This window comes from Lipotes vexillifer, unplaced genomic scaffold, assembly GCF_000442215.2.
Source record: "Lipotes vexillifer unplaced genomic scaffold, Lipotes_vexillifer_v1.1 scaffold163, whole genome shotgun sequence".
NCBI classification, from domain to species: Eukaryota; Metazoa; Chordata; class Mammalia; order Artiodactyla; family Lipotidae; genus Lipotes; species Lipotes vexillifer.
The window spans coordinates 1,650,224-1,674,893 of record NW_006788722.1 but is presented as its reverse complement, the minus strand read 5'-3'; the positions used below and the strand labels follow the sequence as shown (position 1 = coordinate 1,674,893).

Sequence of the window (24,670 nt, the reverse complement as noted above, 5' to 3'; positions counted from 1 at the left end):
ACACAAATGAGACCATACTGTAATAGTTCTCTGCACCTTGCCTTTTCATTTTACACAATAACATATCACATAACATAACATACAGATCTACCACGTCATTTTTAATGTGGGGTTGCCCTATGCTTAGATGTTCCATGCTTTATTTAAAGAGTTCCTGTACTGATGGGCATTCTCTTGGGATTCTTGTTTATATAAATAACAATGCTTTATACACTTTTGCACATATTATCTTTTCACACTTTGGCAAGAATAGGGATAGGGCAATTTTCTAGAAATGTCACTATTAGGTCAAAGGACCACTGCATTTTTAATTTGAATAGATATTGCTGCCAAACTTTCCCCCGGTGAAGTGGAAACAGCTTGCACTCCTCTGTCTCAAGGGTACATGACAACGTCTGCTTTCCTGAAACCTCCACCAGACATTTTATCCAAGTGTCAAACTGCATTCATCTGATAGGTGAAAAATTCCTATCTCTTTGTTGTTTTAATTTTCATTTTTAAATTATGAGTGAAATTGAGCGTTTTCACATGCTTATTAGTCATTTGTATTTTTATGAACTACCTGTCAAGATATTTGCCCATTTTTTTCTATTTTTTAATGAATTTTTATTTTTTCTATAGTAAAGGAATTAACCAGTGTTTTCCATATATGATACAGCATTACAATTTATACTGGAAATATTTCTGTCACTAATTAACATTCATATTTATATATCACATATAATTGTTCCATATATATAACCTAAAAGAGAAAAATAAAATGGAAAATTAAGACTGATTTTATGGTTATACTAAATGTCACTCTAGTATTTTATTATTGTACTTAACAAAATAAAGTGATGTCAACTGACGAATCACTCTTTACTATATTTATCCATTCAAAGAGTGATATTAAGTGATATACTTAATAATATTTCAGTCTTTGTATCACTTTGCTGGACAAGGGATCAGACCATATGTGCCTTGCCTGGAGAACTGAGTTTTGGAGTTTACTTCTTTTAATACACCACTTAAAATTATTCCATGCTGGGTATTTAGAGCCGTCAAGGTATTTGAGTAACTGATTCTGGAAGAAACCCGGGCTAACCAAAAAAGAGCTGACAGTAGAGGAATGAAGCAAGATGATCACATACATATTCCTTTGTAAACTCTGGTGGGTGATGGATGCTAACAGTAGAAAAATATCACTATTGTCTGATTCTGTAAAATCCCATTTTCCAGTGAATAATGGTCCAATTAGATTGTAAGCTTCTGATGGATAGCTACAGAATCTTAAAATTATTTTTGGTTTTTAATTTTATTGTGGTAAGATGAGATCTATCCTCTTAACAAATGTTAAGTGTACAGTATATTACATATTGTTGACTATAGATACAAGGTTGTACAGCTGATCTCTAGAAACTTGCTTGACTAAAACTTTACACTGGTTAATTACTAACTCTTCATTTCCTCCTCCCCTCAGGCCCTGACAACTAACCATTCCACTCTTCGATTCTATGAATTCAAATATTTTAGATACTTCATATAAGTGGAATCATGCAGTATCTATTTTTCTGTGACTGGATTATTCAGTTAAGCATAATGCCTTCAAGGCTCATCCATGTTGTCACATACTGCAGAATTTCCTTCTTTTCTAAGGCTGAATAGTATTCCATTGTATGTACACCACATTTTCTTATGCATTTATCTGCAGATGGGCATTTAAGTTGTTTCCACATCTTGGTTTTTGTAAACAATGCACAATGAACATAGGAGTGATTTCAGTTCTTTTGGATAAATACCCAGAAGTTAGATTTCTGGATCATACAGTAGTTCTATTTTTAATTTTTTGAGAAGCCGCCATACTGTTTTCCATAGTGGCTGTACCAATTTACATTCGCATCAACAGTGTACAAGGATTCCCTTTTCTCCACATCCTTGCCAACACTTGTTGTCTTTTGTTTTGTTAATGACAGGAGTGAAGAGATATCTCATTGTGTGTTTTTTTTTTTTGCGGTACACGGGCCTCTCACCGTTGGGGCCTCTCCCGTTGCAGAGCATAGGCTCCGGACGCGCAGGCTCAGCGGCCGTGGCTCACGGGCCCAGCAGCTCCGCAGCACGTGGGATCTTCCCGTACCGGGACACGAACCCGTGTCCCCTTCATCGGCAGGAGAACTCTCAACCACTGCACCACCAGGGAAGCCCTCATTGTGGTTTTGATTTGCATTTCCCTGATGATCTACCTGATGGCTATCTATATGTCTTCTTCAGAGAAATGTCTATTCAAGCCCTTAGCCCATTTTAAAAATTGGGTTCATTAGTTTGTTTTGTTTGTTTGTTTGTTTTTTACTATTGAGCTATACAAGTTCCTTATATATTGGAGATTAACCTCTTATCAGATATATGGTTTGCAAATATTCTTTCCCATTCTGTAGGTTGCCTTTCGGTTTTGTTGTTTCCTTTGCTATACAGAAACTTTTTAGTTTGAGGTAGTCCCACTGGTTTATTTTTATTTTGTTACCTGCTAAGCTTTTTTATATGCCCCATAACCTCACATATTCATCCCTTATTCCCATAACCTCATATTTTATTTAATCCATCAATTATTAAGAGATTTTCTTCATCTACTCTTTCCTATTACATAAATGCACTAAGTATTTACTATATTAGTCATCGTTTACAGCAGTAATTTTGGAGAATTTATGTATTTCCTATATAAATATGGGACAAATTATAGATCAAAAAAATGTTAAAAGTGAAAGTCACCATTATCCAACAATAACCACATACTCCCAGATCCCTGGAGCTTTAGGGTGCCTTAATCATGATGAAATGGTCCCTACTGATGTAATGCTATTAATGAAGTTAATGTATCTGGCTTGAAATTGGATAAAGTGATTTTAAAGTTCATCTACTCACTAAAGTGCAGATAGTGGTGATTCTTCTACCTTTAAGTTTCTCTTGCTCCACATATGCCTTGATTTATGATAAGAACATCACTTAGAAGATGGTGCAGATCTGGGACTCTGTGGCTGGGGAGATGCCCTCCGCATGAAGTTCTGGGAAATGACCATCTAAAGACTCTTCATGGAAGACCCTGCAGTCATGAGGACCCAGGGATGGTCCAGGGCCTGCCCAGCTGACACTTGATGTTTAGTCTCCAAAATCAGTAGTTTGTTAAGTCCTTCGCCCAGTGGGAAATAGTTGGCCAAGGCTAAGAAGAAAAGTAAATAAATAAAATAGAATAAAATAAATAAAATAAAAACACATACAAACACACATACAGAATCATGTTCTTAATTATAAAGGTCAATGCTTATTAAATCCAAATGACTTCTTCAAATAAGCCATTCAGAGATTATGTCATTAAACATGTAGTGAACCTAAAATTCCACTTTTGAAAAGACAAAAAAAAAAAATCTCTCTTTAGCAAAAAAAAAAAAACCAACACAAAAATTCTCTTCCAAACTCTCTGTCCAATGAATGAGAATTCTTTTCCAGAAATCTCTCTAGTGTGCTGCCAGCAGCGATGCAAGTTTCCACTCACGTAAGCAGGACAAGGCGAAGCAGCTGTTGTTGGTGAACTCCACCAGTATCAGGTGAGTATTTACCCCATTGTGGTCAAGTCAGAGAGCCCCTGTGACTCCAGGAATGAGTTAGAATGGAAAGTGGAATGGACTGGGAAATCATCAACTTTTCTCTCCCCTTGAAAACTTACTCTGGAATTACGATGCCTACCTCTCCACAGCCTGGAGAGAAAAGAGGACTTCGGGGAAGAATCCCTCACAGCGCCTTTCCTCTGAGCACACAGGACCCTCATGACTCCCAGTCAGTTGCCTACAAGTGGTATTCAGCCCGTAGCAGAGATATGACATGTTCAACCAGCTATTTGATGTTTTGAGGACGTATTCTGGCAAAATCTACAGCTTTTGCACATAATTTAAGTACAGTGACAGAAATTCATAGTGACTTTTGTGAGGATGGGGACAAGAGGACTGTTGCTTTTCCTCAAACTTGTTTTCTGTGTTACCTATCAACATGTAGCACGTATCTGGAAAATACTATGGTTTTGTATCCCTCCTTATCTAGAAAGGAGAGAGATTGAGAAAACTGACCATATATTTGCTATATTGCAAACAGCAATTTCTGGTTGATATGTGTATCTCAAGAAAAATAAGGGAATCCTTACAAGCTATTGCTTTGTCCTTGTGGAAGGAAAAATCAAACTCCATACATAAACATCACAGCCTCCAATCTCTTAGCACTCTGAGAATCTGGATCAAAGAAATCAGTAAAGGAATTACTCTTCTTTTTTTCCTTCAGTTTATTTAGATAAATGAGATACGAGAAATGTTTATCCCAAAAATAAATTCCTGAAATAAATGAACACACTTGCCAAACACAGGGGGAAAAAAACATAAACCTTGCAAGTCTAGACAAAACATGTCAGTAGCTGAAATTCATGATGGCATGTCCTCTGATTCTGGCTAGACATTTATTTGGCCCTGGATCCAGACATATTTATCTCGGCTCATGTCTAGTTAAATGAAGGTTAAATTAGATGTCTCCAGTGGAGCATTATAAGACAAGCAACTGAATCTTTCTGGAAAGAATATAAAATATGTGCAATGAGATTTATGGAGAGCTAATTAAGATGACCACATGAATACACATTGAAAATGCAGTTGCAGAAAATAAGGTAACTAGTGTCCTGGAAAAAACTCTTCAGACAAAGCTCATTATTCAAACACAGGTTGTAAATGACAGAATCCCTGAGCCACAAAGAACAACTAGAGAGAATGTAGAAGACAATTTCATGTTACATATTAGAAGGCAACAGGTACAAGGAAAAAAATGTTAGGACTTCTACTGTATTTTTATCTTCTTAATCCAAAATTTATTTTTGTCTATGTTTTATAAAGTATAAAACAGATTAATATACATACATGTACATATGCATAAAAACTGAGTGTGCATGCTCAAAATTTTTGAGCTAATAGTGTTATATGACACAAAACAATCAGGTTATGGCACCACAGGTTGAATAAAATTCCTACTCTGGACCAACTGTCACCTGATGACATCATTCAGTTCCGTCAGAGGCTTTCACATCCACGTTATGTCCCATGAGGCTTTCCTCACCATTTCTCTTCTTAGACGTGGCCACTCCCACTCTTTGACTTGAAAATTCCCATTTGGCTTTTCTCCATAGTCTCAGGGAGACACTGCTGTCAGCCAGCCAGTTAACCCGTCTTAATGTGGAAAGAGCTGGGGATTGAGGTAAGGGGGTCTGGACCAGACAGGCTGACTGGCCACACTCAGCTCTAAACCTCAAGATCTTGGTTTCCTCATCAGAAAAATGGGGATCATCATATCTCCTATTAGGACCAAATTAATAAAGTATGTGAAAAATGGTTTTCAAAGTATAAAATATTAGGTAGATTGTTGTTGCTTTTGTTGTGGTTACTATTAAATCACAATGTAACTTCCTCCTCAGTACTTCTATAGACACCTCACTAACAATATTTAGAGGACCAGAAGATGCAAATTATCCAAAACTTCTCAGACTAATTCCATTTATTATTACCATGATAAATGTGGGTCCTTAAAAAAAAAAGCTGTTCAGTGTGAAGCAGTAATGAACCATGTAAAAAGAAAGACAACACTTTCGTTTATCCCAAGCTCATCCAATTAGTTCCAAGTACATTGTAATATTTGTGGACAATATGGGGCTTTTTCTGCTTTCTTCTCTCTTCCTTTGTTCATCTCTGCCTATTTCTCTGTCCTCTCTAATAGAAACTAGCTACACTGTACAAAACAACAACAGAAAAGGGTATGAAAGTAAAATTCAATACTAGCAATTGCACTATTAGCTTTGGAGGAATTAAAGAATTTTAGAAGGATCGTATCATATTCTATTGATGTCTTGACTCCTTTGCCTCTAAACAGAGAAGTAGGGGATGATAGTAGTTTATTGCTTTCCAATTTGTTGATGAATACTTTTCTCTTAATGTGACCCAAGTGCAGGGCCTTTGAAAGAGTCTGGCTCTCTGGATCCTGCCCCAGTGAGGCTCTTGCTGGCTTATTGTTCAGCAGAGTCTTCCAGCTTCCCCTTCACCTGGTGCTCCCTGGCCTTCTCTGCAGTATTCCATTCATTGGCTCTGTCCTCCACCCCATCCTTTCCTGCTCTTCCTCCTCATTCTGACAACCAGGCCCTACTTTCACCTCTAATTTTATGCATCATCTCCCAAATTAAATTATTTGTTCAGGATTCTCTTACCTAGGGGCTGCCCAAAACTTTGTATCCTATAGTCTCCTTCACTTTCCTCTCCAGGAGCCCCAGGAGTCCCCATAGAGATTCCCAGCTCCCCCTGCAAGAGATTACAGAGTCCTACATTCCAGATTCCCATGTTAATTCTTTTCTTTTAATGAACACTGATTAATAAAGGTAATGTAATAGCTTGTGCAGAAGGTTACCAAATATACAAAAACTGACTGTGTAACTAGTTAAAAAAATGAATAATATTCATATGACTAGTCAAAGCTTTCATATTTCTTGGTTCCTTTGAGGCATTCCCACAGAATATCATTATTAAAAATCATTATTAAAAGCTACACACCACAAGCACATGCACATGCAATATAGATGTAGTCCCTAAAATTCTGGATGCAATGTCTTAAATTTTAAACATTGTAATGGTAATCATTTTTTAATGTACAGAAATATTGAATCACTATGTTGTACACTAGGAATTAATGCAGTGTTGTAGGACAATTGTACTTCAAAAACAAACAAAACTCATAGAAAAAAAGATCAGATTTTTGGCTACCAGAGGCAGGTGGGAAGGGTGAAGAGGAATTGAATTAAGGTGGTTAAAAGGTAGAAACTTCCAGTTACAAGATAAATAAGTATTGGGGCTGTCATATACAAGATTTAATAATTAGCACTGCTGTATGTTATACATGAAAGCTGTTAAGAGAGTAAATACTAAGAGTTCTCACCACAAGGAAAAATATTTTTTCTTTTTCCTTTATTTTGTATCTCTGTTAGATGATGAATGTTCACCAAATTTATTGTGAAAATCATTTCATGATGTATATAAGTCAAATCATTATGCTGTATACCTTAAACTTATACAGTGTGGTATGTCAATGATACCTCAACAAAACCGGAAGAAAAAAATTTAAGGGTTATAATTAATGTTGAAACTTGATAAATATAGAGCTTATAGAAGTAAAGTGTAATTACTGGTGGATTTAATCATAAGTTTTCATAAAACTACAAACATCTATTTTTCTAGGTAAATGGTTAAGCTATCATTCAAATCCTTGGAATAGGAGCACTCAAAGTAACTTTAATCCACTCAAAAATTGTAGTTTTTATTAAAATTTCTCCTGGTGATAACCCTCTGACAAGCATTTCCCTTCCTTCTTTGAACTTTAGCCTTATGGCCTTGGTAGGATTTCAGTTAAGCTTTACAATTAAATTTTATGTAAATGTGCCCCGAAGTACTGACAACTCTCCATAACTTTGTTAGCAGTAGACTGGGCAAAATCATTGTTCCTCATTTCAAAAAGCAAGAGATTCTGTACATCATCTTTATGTCGTAGATATTTAAGGGTTTTTTTTCTTCCCAATATTCAGACTCCCCAGACTTCGAATTATGTCTTATATTTGCCAAAGCTGAAACTGCTCAAAGTCAAGATTTGACTCATTATGTCACAATGCTCTATCTGTTGGGACATTTATAAACCCTGGAAAAAGTGAATAGACATTCATAAGTTATTATAGGTGACATCTAATAAAAAATGGAGAAAGATCCAATAAATCCTACATGAGCCTCATAAAGAAGATATTTTTGTAAGTTAAGAGGATAATTTTGAGGCTCTTGACACAGGTGGAGGGATGGTTTTAGCTCTACACTGATAAAGAAACTGCTGAAACTTTAAAAGGATTCGGCAGAGATTATCCTCAAAAAAAGATGATAAGAAAAATAACAAAAAATTGAATTGGCCTTTGAATGCTAAATCATCAGTTGGCCCATTCTTCCATACATAAAATACATTTAGAACTAGTTCCTATATTATAAGCCTCATAAACCATAACATAAATAATATAAATATAATATTAAATCCAGATATTTCTAAGTTTATGAAAACTTTATGCAAATAGTTCTTTTCCCCTCAACTCCATGAATTCCATTGATAAGATCAACGTCAAGAAGTGCAACATAATCAAGGAAGCCAACAGCTATTTTCAACTCTAATCACTATCCCTTATGCCAAGGCTAACATCCACACAGTCAAAGTAAGATGAACCACTGTTTCAATTCTTTTTTTTTTTTAACATCTTTATTGGAGTATAATTGCATTACAATGGTGTGTTAGTTTCTGCTTTATAACAAAGTGAATCAGTTATACATATACATATGTCCCCATATCTCTTCCCTCTTGCATCTCCCTCCCACACTACCTATCCCACCCCTCAAGGTGGTCACAAAGCACCGAGCTGATCTCCCTGTGCTATGTGGCTGCTTCCCACTAGCTATCTGTTTTATGCTTGGCAATGTATATATGCCCATGACACTCTCTCACTTTGGCCCAGCTTACCCTTCCCCCACCCCATATCCTCAAGTCCATTCTCTAGTAGGTCTGCATCTTTATTCCCATCTTTCCCCTAGGTTCTTCTGACCATTTTCCTTTCTTTCTTTCTTTTTTTTTATATTCCATATATACGTGTTAGCATACAGTATTTGTTTTTCTCTTTCTGACTTACTGCACTCTATATGACAGTCTCTAGGTCCATCCACCTCACTACAAATAACTCAGTTTCGTTAATTTTTATGGCTGAGTAATATTCCATTTTATGTATGTGCCACATCTTCTTTATCCATTCATCTGTTGATGGACACTTCGGTTGCTTCCATGTCCTGGCTACTGTAAATAGAGCTGCAATGAGCATTTTGGTACATGACTCTTTTTGAATTATGGTTTTCTCAGGGTATATGCCCAGTAGTGGGATTGCTGGTTCGTATGGTAGTTCTACTTTTAGTTCTTTAAGGAACCTCCATACAGTTCTCCATAGTGGCTGTATCAATTTACATTCCCACCAAGAGTGCAAGAGGGTGCCATTTTCTCCACACCCTCTTCAGCATTTATTGTTAGTACATTTTTTGATGATGGCCATTCTGACCAGTGTGAGATGATATCTCATTGTAGTTTTGAGTTGCATCTTCTAATGATTAATGATGTTGAGCATTCTTTCATGTGTTTGTTGGCAATCTGTATATCTTTTTGGAGAAATGTCTATTTAGGTCTTAACCCAACCCATTTTTGGATTGGGTTGTTTGTTTTTCTGTTATTGAGCTGCTTGTAAATTTTGGAGATAAATCCTTTGTCAGTTGCTTCATTTGCAAATATTTTCTCCCATTCTGAGGGTTGTCTTTTCATTGTGTTTATGGTTTCCTTTGCTGTGCAAAACCTTTTAAGTTTCATTAGGTCCCATTTGTTTATTTTTGTTTTTATTTCCACTTCTCTAAGAGGTGGGTCAAAAAGGATCTTGCTGTGATTTATGTCATAGAGTGTTCTGCCTGTTTCCCTCTAAGAATTTGATGGTGTCTGGACTTACATTTAAGTCTTTAATCCATTTTGAGTTTATTTCTGTGTATGATGTTAGGGAGTGTTCTAATTTCATTCTTCTACATGTAGCTGTCCAGTTTTCCCAGCACCACTTCTTGAAGTGGCTGTCTTTTCTCCACTGTGTATTCTTGCCTCCTTTATCCAAGATAAGGTGACCATATGTGCGTGGGTTTATCTCTGGGCTTTCTATCCTGTTCCATTGATCTATATTTCTGTTATTGTGTCAGTACTATACTGTCTTAATTACTGTAGCTTTGTAGTATAGTCTGAAGTCAGGGAGCCTGATTCCTCCAGCTCCGTTTTTCTTTCTCAAGATTGCTTTGGCTATTCGGGGTCTTTTGGGTTTCCATACAAATTGTGAAAGTTTTTGTTCTAGTTCTGTGAAAAATGCCAGTGGTAGTTTGATAGGGATTCACTGAATCTTTAGGTTGCTTTGGGTAGTAGAGTCATTTTCACAATGTTGATTCTTCTAATCCAAGAACATGGTATGTCTCTCCATCTATTTGTATCATTTTTAATTTCTTTCATTAGTGTGTTATAATTTTCTGAATACAGGTCTTTTGTCTCCTTAGGTAGATTTATTCCTAGATATTTTATTCTTTTTGTTGCAATGGTAAATGGGAGTGTTTTCTTAATTTCACTGTCAGATATTTCATCATTAGTGTACAGAAATGCAAGAGATTTCTGTGCATTAATTTTGTATCCTGTTACTTTACCGAATTCATTGATTAGCTCTAGTAGCTTTCTGGTAGCATCTTTAGGATTCTCTATGTATAGTATCATGTCATCTGCAAGTAGTGACAGCTTTACTTCTTTTCTTATTTGAATTCCTTTTCTTTCTTTTTCTTCTCTGATTGCTGTGGCTAAAACTTCCAAAACAATGTTGAACAATAGTGGTGAGAGTGGGCAAATGTGTCTTGTTCCTGATCCTAGTGGAAATGGTTTGTTTTTCACCATTGAGGACAATGTTGGCTGTGGGTTTGTCATATATTGCCTTTATTATGTTGAGGAAAGTTCCCTCTGTGCCTACTTTCTGGAGGGTTTTTAACAAATGGCTGTTGAATTTTGTTGAAAGCTTTCTCTGCATCTACTGATATGATCATATGGTTTTTCTCCTTCAGTTTGTTAATATGGTGTTTCACATTGATTGATTTGTGTATATTAAAGAATCCTTGCATTCCTGTTCTAAATCCCACTTGATCATGCTGTATGATGTTTTTAATGTGCTGTTGGATTCTTTTTGCTAGTATTTCGCTGAGGATTTTTGCATCTATATTCATCAGTGATATTGGCCTGTAGTTTTTTGTTTTTTTTTTGCGGTACGCGGACCTCTCACTGTTGTGGCCTCTCCCGCTGTGGAGGACAGGTTCCGGACATGCAGGCTCAGTGACCATGGCTCACGGGCCCAGCCGCTCCATGGCATGTGGGATCTTCCTGGACCAGGGCACGAATCCGTGTCTCCTGCTTTGGCAGGCAGACTGTCAACCACTGCGCTACCAGGGAAGCCCATCTTTGTGACATCTTTGTCTGGTATTGGCATCAGGGTGATGGTGGCCTTGTAGAATGAGTTTAGGAGTGTTCCTCCCTCTGCTATATTTTGGAAGAGTTTGAGAAGGATAGGTGTTAGCTCTTCTCTAAATGTTTGATAGAATTCGCCTGTGAAGCCATCTGGTCCTGGGCTTTTGTTTGTTGGAAGATTTTTCATCACAGTCTCAATTTTAGTGCTTGTGATTGGTCTGTCCATATTTTCTATTTCTTCCTGGTTCAGTCTCGGAAGGTTGTGCATTTCTAAGAATTTGTCCATTTCTTACAGGTTGCCCATTTTATTGGCATAGAGTTGCTTGTGGTAATCTCTCATGATCCTTTGTATTTCTGCAGTGTCAGTTGTTACTTCTCCTTTTTCATTTCTAATTCTATTGATTTGAGTCTTCTCCTTTTTTTTTCTTGAGGAGTCTGGCTAATGGCTTATCAATTTTATTTATCTTCTCAAAGAACCAGCTTTTAGTTTTACTGAGCTTTGCTATCGTTTCCTTCATTTCTTTTTCATTTACTTCTGCTATATTTATGAATTCTTTCCTTCTGTTAACCTTGGGGTATTTTTGTTCTTCTTTCTCTAATTGCTTTAGTGTAAGCTTAAGTTGTTTATTTGAGATATTTCTTGTTTCTTACGGTAGGCTTGTATAGCTATAAACTTCCCTCTTAGTACTGCTTTTGCTGTAACCCATAGGTTTTGGGTCATTGTGCTTTCATTGTCATTTGTTTCTAGGTATTTTTTGATTTCCTCTTTGATTTTGTCAGTGATCTCTTGTTTATTAAGTAGTGTGCTGTTTAGCCTCCATGTGTTTGTATTTCTTACAGATTTTTTTCCTGTAATTGATACCTAGTCTCATAGCATTGTCGGAAAAGATACTTGATACAATTTCAATTTTCTTAAATCTACCAAGGGTTGATTTGTGACCCAAGATATGATCTATCCTGGAGAATGTTCCATAAGCACTTGAGAAGAATGTGTATTCTGTTGTTTTTGGATGGAATGTCCTATAAATATCAATTAAGTCCATCTTGTTTAATGTATCATTTAAAGCTTGTGTTTCCTTATTTTCATTTTGGATGATGTGTCCATTGGTGAAAGTGGGTGTTAAAGTCCCCTACTATGATTGTGTTACTGTTGATTTCCTCTTTTATTGCTGTTAGTATTTGCCTTATGTATTGAGGTACTCCTATGTTGGGTGCATAATTATTTGCAACTGTTATATCTTCTTCTTGGATTGATCCCTTGATCATTATGTAGTGTCCTTCTTTGTCTCTTGTAATAGTCTTTATTTTAAAGTCTATTTTGCCTGATATGAGAATTGCTACTCCAGCTTTCTTTTGATTTCCATTTGCATGGAATATCTTTTTCCATCCCCTCACTTTCAGTCTGTATGTGTCCCTAAATCTGACGTGGGTCTCTTGTAGACAGCATATATATGGGTCTTGTTTTTGTACCCATTCAGCCAGTCTATGTCTTTTGGTTGGAGCATTTAATCCATTTACTTTTAAGGTAATTATAGATATGTATGTTCCTATTACCTTTTTCTTAGTTGTTTTGGGTTTATTATTGTAGGTCTTTTCCTTCTCTTGTGTTTCCTGCCTAGAGAAGTCTGTTTAGCGTTTGTTGTAAAGCTCGTTTGGTGGTGTTGAACTCTCTTAGCTTTTGCTTGTCTGTAAGGCTTTTAATTTCTCTGTCAAATCTAAACGAGATCCTTGCTGGGTAGAGTAATCTTGGTTGTAGGTTTTTCTCTTTCATCACTTTAAATATGTCCTGCCAGTCCCTTCTGGCTTTCAGAGTTTCTGCTGAAAGATCAGCTGTTAACCTTATGGGGATTCCCTTATGTGTTACTTGCTGTTTTTCCCTTGCTGCTTTTAATATATTTTCTTTGTATTTAATTTTTCGTAGTTTGATTAATATGTCTTGGTGTGTTTCTCCTTGGATTTATCCTGTATGGGACTCTCTGTGCTTCCTGGACTTGATTAACTATTTCCTTTCCCATATTAGGGAGGTTTTCAACTATAATCTCTTCAAATATTTTCTCAGCCCCTTTCTTTTTCTCTTATTCTTCTGGGACCCCTATAATTCGAATGTTGGTGCATTTAATGATATCCCAGAAGTCTCTGAGACTGTCCTCAATTCTTTTCATTCTTTTTTCTTTATTCTGCTCTGCAGTAGTTATTTCCACTATTTTATCTTCCAGCTCACTTATCCATTCTTCTGCCTCAGTCATTCTGCTATCGTTCCTGTCTATAGAATTTTTAATTTCATTTATTGTGTTGTTCGTCATTGCTTGTTTGCTCTTTAGTTCTTCTAGGTCCTCGTTAAACATCTCTTGTATTTTCTCCTATTTCCAAGATTTTAGATCATCTTTACCATCATTATTCTGAATTCTTTTTCAGGTATACTGCTATTTCCTCTTCATTTGTTAGGTCTGGTGGGTCTTTGCCTTGCTCCTTCATTTGCTGTGTGTTTCTCTGTCTTCTCATTTTTCTTAACTTACTGTGTTTGGCGTCTCCATTTCTCAGGCTACAGGTTTGTAGTTTCCGTTGTTTTTGGTGTCTGTCCCCAGTGGCTAAGGTTGGTTCAGTGGGTTGTGCATGTTTCCTAGTGGAGGGGACTAGTGCCTGTGTTCTGGTGGATGAAGCTCGATCTTGTCTTTCTGCTCGACAGGTCTACGTCTGGTGGTGTGTTTTGGGGTGTCTGTGGCCTTATTATGATTTTAGGCAGACTCTTTGCTAATGGATGAGGTTGTGCTCCTGTCTTGCTATTTTTTTGGCATAGGGTGTCCTGCACTGTAGCTTGCTTGTCGTTGAGTGGAGCTGGGTCTTGGCGTTGAGATGGAGAACTCTGGGAGATTTTCACCATTTGATATTACGTGGATCTGGGAGGTCTCTTGTGGACCAGTGTCCTGAACTTGCCTCTCCCACCTCAGTGGCACAGCCCTGATGCCTGGCTGGAGCACCAAGAGCCTGTCCTCCACATGGCTCAGAAAAAAGCAAGAAAATAAAGAAAGAAAGAAGAAGGTAAAATAAAATAAAATAAAAAAGTAAAATAAAATAAAGTTATTAAAATAAAAAATAATTATTAAGGAAAAAAGATATTTTTAAGTAATAAAAAATAAAATGGACAGACAGAAACCTAGGACAAATGGTAAAAGCAAAGCTATACAGACAAAAATCACACACAGAAGCATATACATACACACTCACAAACAAACAGAGAAAAAGGGAAGATATATATATATATATATATATCGTTGATCCCGAAGTCCACCTCCTAAATTTGGGATGATTTGTTGTCTATTCAGGTGTTCCCCAGATGCAGGGTACATCAAGTTGATTGTGGAGATTTCATCCGCTGCTCCTGAGGCTGCTGGGAGAAATTTCCCTTTCTCTTGTTTGTTCGCATAGCTCCCGGGTTTCACCTTTGGATTCGGCCCCGCCTCTGCGTGTAGGTCGCTGGAGGGCGTCTGTTCTTCTCTCAGACAAGACGGAGTTAGAGGAGCTGCTGATTTGAGGGCTCTGGCTCACTCAGGCCAGGGGAATGGAGGGTTACGGATGCAGGGCGAGCCTGTGGCAGCAGAGGTCGCGTGACGTTGCACCAGCCTGAGGCACGCCATGCGTTCTGGGAAGTTGTCCCTGGATCCCGGGACCCTGGCAGTGGTGGGCTGCACAGGCTCCCCGGAAGAGGGGTGTGGATAGTGACCTGTGCTCGCACCCAGCCTTCTTGGTGGCGGCAGCAGCAGACTTAGCGTCTCTGCCCGTCTCTGGGGTCCGCGCTGATAGCCGCAGCTCGCGCCCTTCGCTGGAGCTCCTTTAAGCAGCGCTCTTAATCCCCTCTCCTCGAGCACCAAGAAACAAAAGAAGGAAGAAAAAGTCTCTTGCCTCCTCGGCCGGTCCAGACTTTTTCCCCGACTCCCTCCGGGCTAGCTGTGGCGCACTAGCGCCACACCCTCAGGCTGTGTTCACGCCGCCAACCCCAGTCCTCTCCCTAGGATCTGATCGAAGCCCAAGCCTCAGCTCCCAACCCCCGCCCGCCCCGGCGGGTAAGCAGACAAGCCTCTCAGGCTGGTGAGTGCTGGTCGGCACCGATCCTCTGTGCGGGAATCTCTCCGCTTTGCCCTCCGCACCCCTGTTGCTGTGCTCTCCTCCGTGGCCCCGAAGCTCCCCTGCTCCACCACCCTCAGCCTCCGCCTGTGGAGGGGCTTCCTACTGTGTGGGAACCTTTCCTCCTTCACGGCTCCCTCCCACTGGTGCAGGTCCCATCCCTGTTCTTTTGTCTCTGTTTTTTCTTTTTTCTTTTGCCGTACCCAGGTACGTGGGGAGTTTCTTGCCTTTTGGGAGGTCTGTCTTCTGCCAGCGTTCAATAGGAGTTGTTCCACATGTAGATGTATTTCTGATGTATTTGTGGAAAGGAAGGTGATTTCCGCGTCTTACTCTTCCGCCATCTTGAAGCTTCTCTCTCTTTCAATTCTTACAAACACTCTTGGTGATTGAGTTTAAAAGAAGATATACATACATTCAATTTAAGGTAAGTCAGAGAAGAGATGAAGAAAGTGACAAGCAGAAAATGAAGTCCAGTTTGAAAGATTTATAATCTTTAAATTATTTTCTGTAAAACAACTTTTAAAGTAAAAATATCATTAAAGAAATATTAAGTACCACTTTTTTTGTGAGCAGAAGTACTTAGGAACTAAAACACAGGAATAGGAACCAAATTACAAGAATTATGGCCTGCAATACAGCGTAATGTTCACTATTGGCATTCTAGTCAGGATGGAAAGAGAATGAATGGGAGTTAAAGGACCAAATCTTCTGCTCTCCTCTCCTTTTTTTCCTACTTAATAACCTGAGTAGAGGAGAAATATAGTAAAGAAAAAAATGTGAGAAACTAGTGTAGATAAGGAAATAGAAAGAAACTGGGGTCGTGGCTGGTGAGCATAATCCATCAGATCTGTTCCTTCCAAGAGAATATATCAGTAAATTTTTTCCTAACAGTACAGCAATCATAGTTGAATCTAAGCAGATGGGCACCACTTTCTATTAATGTCCATGTGGGTTATTTTTAAAATATCTTTTTAGGGCTTCCCCGGTGGTGCAGTGGTTAAGAATCTGCCTGCCAATTCACAGAACACATCTTCGAGCCCTGGTCCGGGAAGATGCCACATGCTGCAGAGTAGCGAAGCCCATGCACTACAATGGCTGAGCCTGTGCTCTAGAGCCCGCGAGCCACAACTACTGAAGCCCGTGCGCCTGGAGCCCGTACTCCGCAACAAGAGAAGCCACGGCAATGAGAAGCCCACACACCACAATGAAGAGTAGCCCCCACTCACCACAACTAGAGAAAGCCCGCACACAGCAACGAAGATCCAACGCAACCAAAAACAAATAAATAAATAAAATAATTTTATTAAAAAATATATATATCTTTTTAATACCAGTGTTTATCCTTGTCAGCTAGCTAATATGGTTATGACTCACTTTATTATCAATTTACTTCACACCAAAAAACAATTACTGCGATATAGTGGAGATAATTAGGCAAAATATGTGATTCTCAACTCATTGGCAAGAATGTGTAATTGATTTATCATTAATATTAAATATCTAACACTACACATTTCTCACTATTCCATTTAAAAGGTGAGACAGGTACACTTGATAACTATATATTCTCTCTCTCTCTCTCTCTCTCTCTCTCTCTATATATATATATATATATATATATATATATATATATATTGCTTAAGCAAAATTCAAACTTTCATTCCCAATATTTCCCTTATTAATAGTAATAATAACAGAAATAGCCAACACATATATAGCACTGACTACATATGTACTAACATATAAATCTATTCTAAGCACTTTACATCTATTAGCTCATTTGATCTTCACAACAACCCTGTTAGGCAGACACTATCATTATTTATGTTTTACAAATGAAGAAACTGAGATACAGAGAAATTAAGAAGCAAGCCCAGAGTTACAGTTAGTAAATGGCACAGCTGGGAGTGAAGGGCAGCCAGTATCGCTCCAGACTGTGCTCTTAATATTTACACTACACTACTTTACAAAAGACTCATATAAATATGCATTCACATGCACACAAATGCTCTAAAAGTCTTACTTTTTACTAGTCAACTTATTCTGTTTCCTGTGCTTTTGCATATGTTGTTCTGTCTACTTAGAATGTGCTCATCTCCCATTCAGAAACTCCTATTCTTCCACCAAGTCACAGCACAAATGTCCCCTTCTCCAGGAAATCTGACCCAGCTTTCCTACACAGTGAGAGGCTCTCTTCCCTTGCTCCATGGACTTGGAGCCTTTTTTCCTATGTGTATCACAGCCTTCATATTTGAAGAGATACATAGTAATACGTGGACTGTCAGACAAGAGCACTAGATCCCTAAGAGCAGGGACACCAAGCACTTTTCATGTGGGTATTCCCCAAGCTGAGCTTGATTCCTGACATGAAGAAGGCCTAACCAGGAAGAAGGGGTGGAGACATACAAGCATGCGTCAAATGGTTCTCCAGGAGAATTATGGATGAGACTCCAGCACGAGCCCTGCCACCATGCTGAAAGCCATTGTGATGGCATTGGTGACCAAGTAGATAAGCAAAGGTCTCCCTCAAACAGTGGGGAGGAACTCTTTGCTCTCTTCCACCTCTTTTCCACCATGTGCTGTGTCTTGTTGCCCTGGTTGCTCCTTAGGCATTACCAGGAGCGCCTGGAATGGGGAACCACCACCTCTATCCTGCAAAACCCAGTAAAATAAATGCAGCCTTTAAACCACCCGAATATTCCAGAATGAATCTAATAAATTCAGCAACTAAAAATATGAGTTATCTAATAGTCTACCATATCATAAATTAAAATTTGTATTCTATGCTCAATGCAGTGATGGTTGAGATCCATTTACTCATGTAGGTATAAATCAGAATCTTAATTTTTAAAAGCAATTTAGTTTTAAGAAATGTGATGTCTATGCTTACCTCTTTGTGATATCATATGGAGACAGGTAGAAAAATATGACAGAATCCCAGCCTTCAAGGAGCCTACAATATCTTAGAAAGATGGCACATAGATTAAATGTGAAAACAAAAGAAATTTATGGTAATCCTAAACAGTATTCAGAAAAGGAAAGAACAACAGTGGAATGGTCATAAAAGCTTCATGAAAAGGAATGTATTTTACACCAAAATCAAGAAAAATTAAACATTAACATTATAGCTAATTTTTTGCCTAGACATGGGTGAGACTAGAGTACAGATCTGCCAGGTATCTAGTAAAATATCAGCTATTTATATTAAACATGTCTCTCTTCTTCACCATAAGAGACCTCTGGATGTTCTGATGCTATTTATTTCACTCTTCCATCTGACTTCTAGAGAAAAGAAGTGATTCACACAATGTGTCACACCTGGAATTTCAGTTATAGACAACAAGACTTTATAAAAAGACAATGCAAATCTATCATCTTACAGTTTTGCAGGTCAAAAGTCTGAAATTGATCTTAGGGACTAAAATCAAGGTGTCAGCAAAGCTGTGTTCCTTTCAGAGGTTCTAGGGGAGAATCTGTTCCCTGCCTTTTCCTGCTTCTATAGACCACCCACATTTCTGGGCTCGTTGTGACCCCTTCCTCCATCCTCAAAACACATTAATCCAACCTATCTTTCTGTCTTCACATGTCCTCTAACTTTGACCCTTCTTCCTCCTTGTTACATATAAAGACGCTTGTGATCACATTGGGCCCACCCAGATAATCCAAGACAATCTCCTCATCTCAAAACCCTTAATTTAATCATGTCTGCAAATTTCCTTTTGACCTGTAAAGTAATATAGCCACATAATCTGGGTATTAAGATGTGGACATCTTTGCCGGGTGGGGGTGGGTGGGTGGTGGCATTATTCTGTCTATTACACCTATGCTTCCAGACTTGATGGTCACCCTGGTTTTTAAATAAAATTGGTGCATTTAGAAATTACTAAACTTCTTGATAGGTATAAACAACAATATTATGACAGAGAAAACATGATGATACCCTTATCTGAGTCTATCGACATATGTTTCCTTGGTGTCATGGAATGAATGTTTGTGTCCCTCCAAAATTCATATATAGAAGCCCTAACCCCTAGTGTGGCTGTATTTGGAGATGAAATTTCTAAGGAAGAAATTATGGTTAAATGAGGTCATTATGGTGGGGCCCTGATCTGATAGGATTAGTGTCCTCATAAGAAAAAAACACCAGAGAGTTCATTCTCTCTTTCTCTGCATGCACACAAAGAAGAGGTCAAATGAGCACACAGTGAGATGGCAGCTGCCTGTGAGCCAAGAGAAGAGGCCTCAGAATGAAACCTACCTTGCTGGCATCTCGATCATGGACTTCCTAGACTCTAGACCTGTGAGAAACAAATTTCTGTTGTTTAAGCCACCCAGTCTGTAGTATTTTGTTCTGGCAGCTCAAGATGACTAAGACACTTGGTAATATTAAAATAAAATGTTAATATGTAGACATGTGTGGCTGACAAGCATGGGGAAGAAGGCCAAGGGGATATAAATCCAATAAGTTATTAAAAGCAGTTGCACTTCTGCTCTGTGGTATGTGCTTTCAGTACTCTGGGGCTACAGACAGTCATTTCCTCAAGAAACAGAGCATGACATCATGGAGATATCAGTGCTCCATCCTGCTGTTGAGCCCCTCTTTTCAGTATGTGCGTATACTCTTCTCTTTTGGAGTGTTTTGCTTCTGAAACACAGCACCTCGATCTTTTTCATCATCACCCTTGGGCTCCAGGGGTCATTCTGCCTTGATCCCAGAGAGCAGTGAGTATTTGCCACAGCATTCTTATCACCACCACCCCATGGGCCAGCAGAGAGGGGTGGGAGTGAAGACCCAGCTCACCTGTCTCAGGCTAGAACAACGCTGTGGGATGAGGCTCACCTCCATGGCCTTGGCCTCCTCCCCTACCGATCCTGGTTCCCTCATTCCCTCACCTGTGTCCATGGGAGTCTATCCTTAATAAATTACTTGTAAATGAACCCTCTTCTCAGGGCTGCCTTCTGAGGAATGTGATGTTAGAAACCCTCTGAATTAAAGTTAACAAAAGGACCTCTTAATAGAATAATTGTTTATTATTTTTGCACATTAAGAAAGGCACTGTGATGTCTAGTCCAAATGTGACCCCAATGGACCAGGCCCCCTGGAGCCACACTTTATGTGGTCTCCTTGCACGTGGAATCTGGGTTGGCCTAGCACTCACAGTAGCCAATAGAATGAGGCAAAAGTGATGCTGTGCCATTTCCAAGCCCAGCCTTGAAGAGGACTGGTGACTTCTTGTCTCCCTCTTGGAATACTGCCTTTTGGAAAGCCTAAACCGCCATGTAAAATGTCTGACTGCCCTGCTGAAGAGACCACGTGGAGAAACCCCATGAAGAGAAAAGGTCCCTGAGGTGCACAGAGAGAGGAGAGAGAAAAAGGCCGAGTAGTCCCAGTGACCTAGTTAATCCAGCTTTCCCACCAAGAGGTCAGCCATTTGAGGGGTCATCAAGGCTATTCCATCCCAGTCAAGAACCAGATGACTGCAACATCATGTGAAGCAGAAGTGTCACCAAGCTGAGCCCTGTCAACCCACAGAATCATGAGTCATGATAAAATGGTTGTTACTTTAAGGCGTTGGGTTTAGGGAAGGTTTGTTATTCAGCAATAGATAACCAAAACAGAAATATATGTTCTTTGTAAACAAAACCAAAACAGAAATACAGATATACTCAAACTATAAAGAGGAAAACCAAAATGGTATAGAATCCGTAAACCGGGAGATAAGCTCTGTTAACGTTATACTGCATTACACTGTATTTCCTCAAAGACTTTTTCCTATGCATACATTTTCCCACGTGATTTGTGTTAATACCGTATACACAATTTGTATTCTGTTTTTTTTTTAATTTGGCAGTATATCGGAAATATTTTCCAATACCCTTATAATTTTTAAACATGAATAATTTAGGGACTACCGTATGAATGTTCAATAATTTATTCAAACATCCTCTTAGCGCTCCTTTCAGTTGTCCACTTTTGTAGTATAGCCCAGATGAGCCTCTTGACACTGATATCTTTGCTGCATCTGAGATTATTTCCTTAGATTCTTAAAAGTGGAATTAGTAGATCAAAATAAATAAACTTTTAAAAGTTCTAGATGTATCTTTTCAAACTACTTTCCAAGAAATCTACAACAATTTATCCTCCACCAATAGTGAATAACAGGGCTAATCTCTTAGTACTCTTAGCAGCAATGAGTAGAATTAAATTGAGTGTTTTTTTGTTTTTTATCTTTATCAGTTTGAAAGACAAAGAAAAGATATTGTTGTCTTCATTTGCATTTCTTTGGTCATTAGTGAAGCTAGACATTTTGTTCAAGCTTTTAATAATTAGTGGTTTAGGGCTTCCCTGGTGGCGCAGTGGTTGAGAATCTGCCTGCTAATGCAGAGGACACGGGTTCGAGCCCTGGTCTGGGAAGATTCCACACGCCGCGGAAAAACTAGGCCCGTGAGCCATAACTACTGAGCCTGCGCGTCTGGAGCCTGTGCTCCGCAACAAGAGAGGCCGCGATAGTGAGAGGCCCGCGCACCGCGATGAAAAGTGGCCCCTGCTCGCCGCAACTGGAGAAAGCCCTCGCACAGAAACGAAGACCCAACGTAGCAAAAGTAAATAAATAAATTAAAAATAAATAATCAGTGGTTTACATTTTCTTTGAATTCTTCCCATCCTTTCCTATCTCCCTATGTCTCAGTTCTCAATTGTCAATTTGTATCAGTTTTTTAAAAAAACATATACATGTACTATAAGATATTAAATCTAGGAGCTTCCCTGGTGGCGCAGTGGTTGAGAGTCCGCCTGCTGATGCGGGGGACGCGGGTTCGTGCCCCAGTCCGGGAGGATCCCACGTGCCGCGGAGCGGCTGGGTCCGTGAGCCATGGCCGCTGAGCCGGCGCGTCCAGAGTCTGTGCTCCGCAACGGAAGAGGCCACTGCAGTGAGAGGCCTGCGTACCGAAAAAAAAAAAAAAAGATATTAAATCTGTCAGAGTATAGACAATATTATTTTTCAATTTGTTATTTAGCTTTCAATTTTGCTTAAGATGTTATACATATAGATGTTACACTTTAAGTAGGTAAAATCAAACTATCCATACTTTTCTTTATGTGGGAAAAAAAGCCCTTTTATAGTTAAACATAAAATAAATTTGCTCAACAGGAAGTGAATTTCTTATTTTGTCAGGCTTCCCACAGAGAAGTATTGGTAACTTTCCTTCCTTAAACAAAACAAAAAAGTTAACACATTCATAAACAATGGGAGTTCCAAGTTTAAACAATGGATAAATATTTTACACAAACTGTGAAGTTAAACATTTCACTGAGGAAACACTACATCTCAAAAAGGGTGTGGATCATCTAGAATCAAGGCAGAAAATCTCTCATCAAACACCCAAGCAGCATGCTGAGCCTCTGAGTACACAGTACTCAGTTGGCTCAGGCTCTGCATGATGACTGGAGAAACAACAGCAAACTCACATATCTACTTGATTGTCAATGTCATGTGCTAACCACAGACAACTCAGTAATCGAGGCTCTTGCTACCTTGAGACCAGGGGCTCTCAGCCAGGGGTGATTTTGCCCCCTTGGGGACATTTAACAATGTCTGGAGACAGGGCTTCCCTGGTGGCGCAGTGGTGAAGAATCCGCCTGCCAATGCAGTTCGAGCCCTGGTCCAGGAAGTTCCCAGCAAATAAGCCTCTGCACCACAACTTCTGACCCTGCGCTCTAGAGCCCATGAGCCACAACTACTGAAGCCCGCGTGCCTAGAGCCCATGCTCAGCAACAAGAGAAGCCACTGCTATGAGAAACTCGTGCGCCACAACGAAGAGTAGCCCCTGCTCGCTGCAATCAGAGAAAAGCCCACGCGCAGCAACAAACACCCAACACAGCCAAAAAAATAAAATTATAATAAAAATAGTTCTTTAAAAAAAACACAGTGTCTGGAGACAATTTTGATTGTCACAACTGGGGGAAGGTGTGTATCTAGTGTAGCTACTAGAAATCAGTATCTACCAGTATCTGCTAGTAGTGTACCTACTGGTACCTAGTTGGTGGAGGCCAGGGATGCTGCTAAACATCCTGCAATGCACAGGACAGTCCCACCCCATCACCTCTTCCCACTCCACCCCCAATAAAGAATCATCTCGCCCTAAATGGCAATAGCGCTAAGGTTGAGAAACTCTATTCAAGACCAAGTCAATAGAAAGAAAGTGAGCACTTACATCTCCTCTATAATTATATTTGCCTTTCAGAATCTTCCTGTAAATTCTCATATGGCTTTCACCATCAAAAGGCAGGAATCTACATAGTAAAACATAAGTGATTAGGCCTTAAACGCCCACATGTCAACTGCACTGGTGTAAGGTTTCCTTAGCAAAATCTCGGAGGCTATTTACTCTGGGGTCCCACAGAGCATCTTCACTGTCCAGTCACCACTTTTGTTCCCAGATTTGCCAAACCAAAATCTGTGATAAAAAAACTTTGACTCTGCACCTGGGTGATAACATAAGAGATTTTCGGGCTTTAGGTCCCTGTGAGTTATTTTCAATGCGTTGCAAATACCTCATGCCATCAGCAACCATGTGGAGGATTCTGACAGCGTCCTGCTCTGTAAAGTATCCCTGAGAGATGAGTCCATCAAAGAATTCCCCTCCTGTAGCCAACTCCATCACCATGTAAACTTGATCTTGGGTCTCAAAGATCTCCAGGAGCTGGATGATGTAAGGATAGCTAACCCACCGCAGGATGGAGAACTCAGACTCACACGTCTCTCTGCCTTCTCTCATTCTGGTTTCCATCACTTTTATTGCAAAAGGTTTCTTGGTGGTCTTCTGCTCCACTCTGACAAACTTGCTGAAACTGCCTGTCCTGATAAGAACCTTGATATCATATCTGTTGGAAGAAAGACCAAATAAATCTGTTACCCTCTGAAGTGATGATTTTTAAAATTATTTAATTAGAGGCTTTATATCATCCTTTTTTTTTTTTTTTTTTTTTGCGGTATGCGGGCCTCTCACTGTTGTGGCCTCTCCCACTGTGGAACACAGGCTCCGGACACTCAGGCTCAGCGGCCATGGCTCACAGGCCCAGTTGCTCTGCGGCATGTGGGATCTTCCCGCACCGGGGCACGAACCCGTGTCCCCTGCATCAGCAGGCGGACTCTCAACCACTGCGCCACCAGGGAAGCCCTATATCATCCTTTTGAGCTTTATACTCCCCCCATCCAATTTCCTTGCATAACTGTGTTCATTATTTTTGAAAGTTACCCCAAATCCTCTTTTGAAATGGAGGCAAGTTATATAAAAGTAATTAGTTGGTAGAAAGACAAATAATCTTAATAACAATAGCTACCATTTATTACACATTTATTATGTGCCAGGAATTTTTTTTTTTTAAATCCTATCCTATAAAATTCCTGCT

The 24,670-nt window shown here is 39.2% G+C and overlaps 1 protein-coding gene across 1 annotated transcript in view; it reads right to left on the bottom strand.

The window, feature by feature from the left end:
• Positions 1-2,897: 2,897 nt before the first annotated feature.
• PSKH2 (protein serine kinase H2) overlaps positions 2,898-24,670 on the bottom strand; it is a 26,065-nt gene continuing 4,292 nt past the window's right edge. The window contains 5 exon segments of the mRNA XM_007461740.1: positions 2,898-3,160; positions 3,163-3,193; positions 23,473-23,580; positions 23,583-23,804; positions 23,806-24,142. Of these exon segments, the coding sequence (XP_007461802.1) occupies positions 2,898-3,160; positions 3,163-3,193; positions 23,473-23,580; positions 23,583-23,804; positions 23,806-24,142 (961 nt within the window).